This window comes from Columba livia, chromosome 6 (assembly GCF_036013475.1).
Source record: "Columba livia isolate bColLiv1 breed racing homer chromosome 6, bColLiv1.pat.W.v2, whole genome shotgun sequence".
Classification (NCBI taxonomy): domain Eukaryota; kingdom Metazoa; phylum Chordata; class Aves; order Columbiformes; family Columbidae; genus Columba; species Columba livia.
This window is the reverse complement of record NC_088607.1, coordinates 21907234-21916650: the sequence shown is the minus strand read 5'-3', so window position 1 is coordinate 21916650 and position 9417 is coordinate 21907234. Positions and strand designations below refer to the sequence as shown.

The 9417-nt window shown below is 45.8% G+C and overlaps 1 protein-coding gene across 4 annotated transcripts in view; it reads left to right on the top strand.

Moving 5' to 3' along the window:
• LOC102098332 (uncharacterized) overlaps positions 1-9417 on the top strand; it is a 31651-nt gene that overhangs the window by 4340 nt on the left and 17894 nt on the right. For 2 of the 4 annotated variants that reach the window (XM_065068484.1, XM_005500047.3), the window contains exon 2: positions 6183-7036. In XM_065068484.1, coding sequence (XP_064924556.1) covers positions 6183-7036 — 854 coding nt within the window. The remainder of the gene's footprint in view (positions 1-6182; positions 7037-9417) is intronic. The other 2 variants (XM_065068483.1, XM_005500048.3) reach the window with 1 other exon arrangement.

Below are 9417 nucleotides of genomic sequence, written 5' to 3'. Positions count from 1 at the left end.
GGATTGGGCATCCACCACTTCTCTGGTCAACCTGTTCCAGTATTTTACCACCATAACTGTAAAAAAATTTCTTCCTCATGGCTAGCCTGAATCTCCCCTCCGTTAATTTAAAACCATTAGCCCTTGTCCTGTTGTAACAGGCCCTGCTAAAAAAAGTCTGTGCCCATCCCCAAATTTATCCAACCCCAGTTGAATAAATTGGAATTTTGAGAACTAAATCTATAATGCAAATCCTCAGTTGCCACAGGGAAGCATGTTCCTCTGAAAATGTGATTTTTTTTTTTTTTTTTTTCCCTGGTCACAATTCCAGTAAAAAGAAAAAATATGATAGTGATTTTCAAGCCTTTACAAGTTTCTGCCATTGTAGATAAAGGTTGTAACTGGTGCACTGAAAACACACAAGATCCCCTTAGAAATTCTTAGGTTCATGATTGTCCTAATTGCTTAGGAGAAGCCCTTGCTCAGATAGGGCAGCCCAAGATACACCAGCATGCTCACAGACTAGCTTTGCTCGCAAGCTATTGGGAAGGCAGACTGTCTGGAGAACCCTGGTGCCAAGCAGCACCCCTGCCATCACCACACAGGCACCACATCTTCAACAGGCCTGTAAAGCACCAGAAAGCAGGGAGATCCTCGCTCCAGGGGAGAGCTCTGTGGAGATTTCCCTCCCAGAGGGTCAATTGGTAGTGGTTGCTGGTTTTGTTGGGGAGTAGGTTGTTTGTAGGTGGTTTTGTTTGTTTTTGGCAGCATAAGTGTAATCCAATTCTTCTAAGTATTGGGGTCCTGTCCATGCAACCACTCTTTATGTCCACGGGGCTATGGAAAGGGCAGCCGTTGCCCAGCCAGAAAAGGAACACAGCTCCTGCATGCCCTGCATGGGGGCCAGCTCATGGGCTAGTGCTGAGAAGGAGGTGCCAGCACAGCCCACCACCCAGCCCCACCCCTCAGCACATATGGAGGAAGACTCAGAAGCAAAAAATGCCTATTGTTTCAGAAAGGAAGTGATTCCTTTTCTCTGAAATGCTGGGAAACTGAGACCTCATCATTAGTGAGAAAAAAAATCTCTTCGAAGTGAAAGGGAAATACCACTTGAGCTGTACTGCCAGCAGCGTTAGAGAACGTGTTGCACGACAGGCTTAAAAGGAGACTTTTTTGTAAAGGAAGGAAGGAAGGAAAATGAGGGAATGCAAGCACTGAATGGGAGAGGCAGCCTTTCATTTCTAGGTCATGAGTTTGACTCCGGCTCACTAGTCACTGCTGCCTAATGATTCTTCAAAAGCTGATCATCTCTTAGTCTGTTACTTGGAGGCCACAGCCCCACCACAGAACCTATTCTGCATGGCACGGGATTTAATCCTGAGCTAGAGAGGAGTTACTAGGCAGGCTGTGCCAGTCCTCTATGGGATGCTGAAAAACCTTTTCTGGGGATTCACGTGCGTACCTTGCTCCTGTGCTCAGGAATACACAAACTGGTAGGAATGGTAGGGTTTGACTTCGATCTTCCTTTGCAGGCTAGCTGTGCAAAAACCTCGCTATGCCAGTGACCCAAGTAATTGGTGATGCCCTTTGTTTCTGGTCCTTTGTTCTTGTGGCATGCTGCAGTTTGAAAGTACTGATCTTCTGGATTTAAATCTAGAGGGTGTTGCACGTCTGTGGTAGACAGGAGTGGGGACAGGAATAGGCACTCGGAACATCTCTGCACTGTTGACCTTGTACCTCTCCCTGAGACTGGCACCCTGCATAACCCTACCAGCACCACCCACTGTGGAGGGGTTCACTTTGCACATGAACCTTGCAGCAGCTCTGGGGACAGGGGGCTGCTACAGCTCCAATGCTGCTGTCCTTTGTAACACAACAGCACATGGAAACAAGCAAAGCTTTGACTCCAGTGGTGCCAGTCATTGTTCATGTGTTTAATCGAGATTCTCCCTATGCCAAGCAGCCTACAAATCAGGATTAACATTTTGAGAAGACAGGTGGGCACAGACCAGAAGAGAGGAGAGCAGCACAGGGCAGCGCTGCACAATACAGCTCTGTGCTGCCACTAGCAGCACTCATCCCTCTGCCAGCCTGGCCTCTTCCTACCACCAGTACTTCCATTAGCCAGATCCATGAGAAGACCATGTGCTATGATACTTGAGTCAGTGCATCAGAAGCCAAGGACCCCTCTCAGGGATGCTGCAGAGCTTAACAGGGCTTGCACTGCAGGGACTGCCAGCGACATGTGGCTATGAGCCACAGGTGTAGATGAAAGAAAAAAACAAGAAAAAACTGGACCTGGATTTCAGTGCTTTGGAGCATGGGGATTTAAATACAGACTTCAGCTTGGTTTAATAGAAAGGTGGGAGCTTTTGCAGGAATTGGGCCTGGGCAGGACTGAGAGTTTTGCCTGGGCAGTTGAGTACATCTCTTCCATGCAACTTACTTAGGATAAAGAAACCAGTGAAAAGCAATTTCATATTTAGATATCCACCCTCCTTTCTCAGGTCAGAAGTCTCTATATTAATGCACTAGGCTGTGCCCTGGCAGCTGCTTGTTATTGTGCAACAGGAAAAATACACTTGGACTTCAAACTCCAAGGAAAAGAAAGCCTTGGGCCAACAGCTGATGGGGGGATATTCACTGTTGAAGGATTTAAGTTTCTTTACTAGGCTTTGCTAACTATCAACAGAGGAATATCCTAGAAGACAATTTGGAAATGAAAAAGTTTTAAAGTCTTAGCTGGGACACATCAATTCCTTTCACTCCCTAATAATTACCTTCAGGTATGAGCTAGTTCACTGTTACCACCTTCCCATGAGATGGCAAGCAGTGTTATTTGCCAGCTATACAGGCACAGGAAGTCCAGCAACTTGCCCAAGGTTACATGTAATCAGTTGCCATCAATTACAGGCTTATATTACAACCCAGAGAACCCTGTTTATCTCTACTCTAGTGTGATTACAGAGCCATATAACCCTTTTGAGAGGGCTACTAGGCAAATAGCACAAATTAACCTGGGACAACGTCTGGCTTGGGCACCTATTGCCAAAGATGTTGCAGGAAGCTATGTTGATCCTAACCATGAACACACAACTCCACTCCCTCCCCTGCTGCCATACTAGTGTCCCATGCAGCTGTCTGAAAACAACATCTTTTGGTACCTTACTGTCACCCCAGAAAGGGTGTGGAAAACCAGTTCAGGGGAAGGGAAACAAAAAACAGCAATAACAAAACAAAACAAAAATCTTGGCTGATTTCCCAGGAGCAGCAGTGTCAAACCTGGCTAGCCTCCAGCACAAGTAAATACATTCTACCAACCTCAATGCAGTTGTTCAGCTCCCTGGAGTTCTTCACACCTACTTTCAGAAGACTCTCTGCAGCACTGTAACCATAGCCCTGCAGCACACTCCCTCCAGCACCAGGCAGGATCCCACCTTCCCTGCTCTGCTCCCTAGTTTTGTTGCACAAAGCATGTACAGGCCAGGACATCAGCCAGAATTAGCTGACACAACTCAGTTATGGGCCCTGGTAATGAGCTAATTTATAGCAGCTGAGGGTCTGGCTTACTTCTGTTTTGTAAGTGCACAGGTGAGCTTTAATTGCAGCATTCTGGTGTTTGCTGTCAATGTGCTTGAAAGAGTTGACCGTTTTTATGTGCCTCTTTCAAGACTTGTAGCAGAAATAATCTACTTGGAAGGCCCATGGTTTAGATTCTGTAACCCAGTTAACAGAGAGGAAGAAGAGACTATTCCCTCAGTGAGGTGCAGCAAGAAAAACTTGAGTTTCAGGTCACTACCTTAATCACGGGAGATCTCTCTGCTGTAGCACAGATCACTTCATTGACCATGGGAAAGTATAATTGAATGAATGAGGACAAGGTGTTGCAAAATCCTGCCATCCTTTGGATCCACTCTGAACTTGTGGCGGGGCAGGGGAGGAGGGGGCGAAAACATTTTGCATCATCACGAGAGGCTGGGAGGATAAATCAGAAATGCTCAAACACACTGGTTACCAGGACCTGCTAGTGCTGAGATCAGTGATTTGCGGCCTAGAACAGATAAACAAGAAATTGTGGCCACAGGATGGGGAGAGCAAAGGACTGTGTTGTCTACAGCACAGAACTTGCTCAGCACTGGAATTGTTGGCATTGAGAGGACCCTCACACAGAGGGTCAGAGATTTCTTCTTATGTTTTCTTTTTCTACCCCAATTAAACTTTCTTGTACACATAGTAGCTTTTGTAGTCATAAAGATATGAATTAAAGCATCTGACATCTTCTGTAAGCAGCAAGACCTCATTTTAATATGCTGCTTCCTGTTTTCAGACAAAGAAATATTTGTGTAGGCCAGGGTGAAACCGGTTAAGCAAGAAAAAAGGGTAGATTGAAAGACAGTGAGAGAATCTCCAATCAAAGAAAAGCAAGGCATGATTAATAAGTGAAGGCAATTAGAGTCTGTGGGAAGAGAATACCATTCCATATAGTAATTCCTGGTCAAAAAGAAAGTGCATCTCAGCAACTGTTCTCCTCCTGACTCTCAGAGGTTTTGTGTTGCCATCTGAGGTAGTGATGCCATCAGAAGAGCCTGCTAGCCGCCTATTTTTTGTGCAGATACAGCACTTTGCCTCTCAGCCGAGCAGGTAGAGGTAGATCCTCTTCACTCCAAATCAATAACAACTCAGGTCCACCTCTTTCTTCCAAAACCAGGCACTGAGCTCCCTCTCATAGGTGGAATTTTGTTGTGCATGAAACTGCAAATCAGGCTCCCTATTCCTTGTCCACAGTTCAGGGTCCACCACATCCATTCCAAGGGGAGGAAGGGCCATTACCCAGCACAGGCAGCTCCTGGTGAGCTTTCCTGTGGCATTTCCATGGTCAATGTCTTTCTCTTGTCCCCTACCACAGCAATGTATTGATGTTGCATTGGTGATGGTCTGGCACTGAATGTGGCTCTTTACAGCAGAAAGATACCTGTGCATCCTGCCAAGGGAGGCAGACGCTATTCTCTGTATGCTAAACAAGATCTTCTGTAAGGAGTTATAAGCACTATGTGCCCATGTGTTGTAAAAAGCCCGTCAGATATGATGTTACTGCAAGTGCGTTTGTGAAGCAGCTGCTGGTTTCATATAGGCAAAAAGGAAGGAAGTAGGAGAGGGTAATGAAAGGAAATGAAGTAGGAAGTAAGATATCCTGAAAAGTGTATGCATTTTAGGCGTCTGAGGTGCTCTGGGTCAGGCAGTAATAACAGAAAAGATAACAGAGAAACTGAAGTTTTGTGCTGCAGCAATTCCTGGTCCCAAGTCCATGAACAGATAGATTTGGAGCTGAGATTTGCAGTTTGCTGAAGGGTGGACACTGAGCTTTTCACTGGTTCTCATATCAGTGCAAACCAGAAGTCTGCACTGTGAAATGTCAGATTCAGAAAAATAGCAAGAAAACCTGCAGGTACAACTTAGGTAGACCAGCCTTTCATCCAGAGACTGTTCTACCATATTACTGTGCAAAATGTGATGTGAAAACAAGTCTCGGTCCATGTGCAAAAAAGCTCATGAACAGGGCTACTCCTGTATTCTTTCTCTCCACAAAGAAGGTAAGAGTTCATTTAAATAGATGACTTCATAGCTAAAACCTTAGAGGGAGTGAAAAAGATCTACAGTGCCTCGTTTACTTTTCCTATCAGTACTTGCTTTTCATCACCTGCATGTGTTCAGAGAATGCTGCAGAGAATACAAACAATTCACAAATTACTTGTTGCAACCCAAAATTCACTTAAGCCTGCAGAAAGACAAATTTCATTTAACCCTGGTTTTCTACTAGTTCAGAATACATTTAATCAGAGGAAATATTTTAGCATTAACTTAATGTCTATTGGCTGAAATAACATCTACTTCTCTGTGTCTGTACACAGGTAATCACTAAAAGTTATCTGGCTACATGTGGTGTTTGCTACCTGTCTACTAAATGACAATTTTGTATTTATGAGTCCTCCAGAAGGACTGTGAGGCTATGAAACACAACACTTCTGTTGTAGCAAAGCCGACAAGAAAGCTTCACATAGCTCAAGAAAAATAAATCAGGGCTGCCCCCCTCTACCACCTTACTACAGGAAGTTTTACATTTCACGTCCCTCAGGGGATGTGCCATAAACTGAGTTTTGTAACCTATTGTGACCTCCTACTCGGTTTTTTATTTGTTTTTAAAGCAGGTAAGAAGAGCCCACCTGCTGAGGACAAAGTTGTACTAACACATATGAAGATACTGAGCAATGAAGGAATTCAAAACCCAGGGTTAATCCCAGAGGCTCCGGCTGACACAGCCTGCACAGCAGAGTCCCATCTCCCCAGCACCAGCCTCCCACCAGACTGCCAGGGAAACGCGAATGCAGTGGCCACATCAGCAGATCCAGACTGTGTAGATGCCCCAGCAAGCACAGACTATGTAGCCACACTACCTGACCTCAGTACCTTCGAGTCCAAATACCGACTTCACAGATTCTCCAAATTTGAATCTGAGGACTCAGGCGTTGAATTGCCAAGTGGGGCTAATTCTCCATCAACACCAACAGGTTCAGAGAAGAGCTTTGTCCTTCACAGCAGAGACTCATTTTGTGACTCGGGCGTGCTTAGCACCTCTTCTTCTCCAGAAATTGACCATCTGATCATGGGAACATGTAAAGACCATGCCAGAAAAGTCAGCCACCAAGATCCAGAGAGTGAAAAGCAAGCTGAGTACCACAGCCAGGAGGCAGATGCTGTGCAGGGTCCTACAGCTTCCCTTGAAGACTTCAGTGTCCCTCAGCAAGAAAGTCCCAATGAACATTTTGACCAGAATGAAAGGCAACCTTTGGAAAAGGAACCTACCCCAGAGACAGACCTTCCCAAAGAAAGCACCCTTCCCACCCCAAGTCCAACAGAAGATCCAAAGACAATTGCTGACAGTTTACCAGAAAGCTTTGACAGCATGCAAGACATTCAGATCCATGGACATCAGCTGAAGAAGTACCCCACAAGTGACAGTCTGGATGAATACATGGATGAATGCTGTAGACTGAGTGAGGTAAGAAACACCTAAGCTCAATCGTACAGCTAGGCCTGTCCAGATACCTCAGTCAGGGTTCAAGTCCTATTGTCTGTCATGAACTAGGACACATCTGAATTAGAAAATCTCCCAGAAACAGCTGTAAGCAGTAAATCATGGTAATTTGATTTTAAGAGCTCTTTTCATAGCAGTGAAATTCTGAAGTAATTCACATATATTGTGTCTGGAATGTTTCAGAAAGCCATAGAGTAGAGGATGTACTTGATTCTGGTCTTAAAATGAAGATTGTGGAGCTACTCGTCGTCCTCTGATACATGGAACAGGGATCAGAACATGGTTTCTTTTTCAAGGTCAGGTTATTCCTGTTCCTGGGAACAGCTGGACTGCTGTCAGGGCACAAATGTTCGGAAAGAACTTGTCTAAGGGGTAGCTCATTCCTGTCCAGACTTGTCCTGTCCTCTTGAGCCAACTCTCTCGAATAACAAGGGAGCAGGGAACTAACATACAAGTTAAAATCTTTGCTGGGTTGGAGATGGAGATGCCATTTTAACCCTCTAGCACAGCTGTAATGTTAACTCCTGTGTTCCCAGATTGACCAAACTGCAAAGACACAATATTTTTAAGCAGCTTGTCCTACTCTTTCTCCCTAGCTGGCTATACTGTGTGACTGACAGGAGAATAAAAAGCCCTCTGTGCACATTCTCCCATGTGGATGTTGGGAAGCACTCACCCCAGTGCTTTCTTTGCCTGAACCCTGTGCTGCCAACATGCAGGCAGATTGTTGCCTGGCCTGTCCGCTGCAGCAGCTTCCATGAACCAGCACAGGGAACATCTATCTGGGGAGGTGATTCTTGACAGAGAAACAGACCAAAGAGCCCATGAGCAAAGAGAAAGGAGAGGGGCAGACTAGGTGAAGAGGGTCACAAAGACACACCAAAAACATCAAGTGGTGCATAACGGGGATTTCTTTTCAGGGCGTTAATTGCAATAATAGTGATGAATTAGAACAGGAGATGGGTGGGAGGAAGCCAAATGACAAGTGCTGTTTGCTGTGCATATAATTTCACCATGACCTCTCTGCCTGGGCCCTGAACCATCAGGCAATGGCCTTCCTCTCCAGCATGCCAAACCCTCCCAAGCAGCGAGGAAGGTCAGAGCTGGCCCATCTCTGTTAACATTGCATACTGAGGCAGCACAAGCAGCACACAATCCAGCTGAGCAGCCTCTTCCTCCCTAGACCTGTCTCATACACAGCAGAAGACAGAAATCTGTTTTCCTAAAAAGACAGCGATCGGGCCTTCTGGCAGAGTTCAAAAGAGGACTGGAACAGGAGAGTTTGGCCATAAGGAGACTTTATAAAAAGATACCTAAATTATCTGTTGCACTCTGGATGGTTTGCAGCCAGCTTGCTCTTGTCTGACAGCTCTGGCTGCCCATGAAATTCCTTTAAATCCCTTGGGAAATGGAGCCTCAGTTTCCCAAAGCAGAGCATTTAAATAAACAAGAGAATAAATTAGAAAGAAGCTGAAGAGGAAATGAAGCTCTTGGTGGCTTATCTCTCCTCCTTTTTAATATCCTTAGTGGCTGAGTGCTAAAGCTCTGTACCCCAGAGCACTTTTCTTTGTTTGCTTTTTGAGCTGTATAAATACAGCTGTGACCTAGATGCTGGGGAGGTTTGCCCCTCTTCAGGGAGCACCTTCAGGCTGCTGCATCTCAAGAGCGGTGCTCTTCAAACTGCTGGGATGCCAGGTAGCACCCAGGCTGGCTGGGGCAAGAGATGCCCAGGGCTGCTGCAGAGCCCTGTGGCTGCTGCTGCACTGTGTGCCTCGGAGCAGAACGACAGCCTCCTGCAGCAGCAGCGCCTCTGCCTCGCCAAACCTGCATGAAGGTGGCCTGTCCTCACTGTCATACGACAGAGGCAGGACAGAGTGAGATACACCCAGAAACAATGTCCAGATGATTATCTGCCCATACAGCTGAGGGATACACCTTGGTCCACCCCAGCTGAGGCTCTGCTCCGGCCTTACTCTGTGGTTTTCACATTTGTCTGTAACCTGTCCAAGATACAACACTACTTAGAAGCCAACCTCCTGATGTTGTGCCAGGGACTCAGGTACCCCTGGAAATGCAATCAGTGTTGTCTGAAAGATAGCAGGCCAGTACAGGGTATCCCCACTCTGCTTGGCAAAGAACACGGTAGACGAAGTTGTTCAATTGAATCAATTCTTGCTGCATTAAATTCATGTTGATGTAAGCCAGAATAAGCACTCTTGCATCTCTATTTGATGCCAGATGAGAGAATTATTTAATTATAGGTGACAGCTACTTCCTCTGTTCTGTTCCTGGTTTGGAAATTTAACTTTCAAGTAACAGGAAAGCAGTGGAGATTTCCCAGCCCA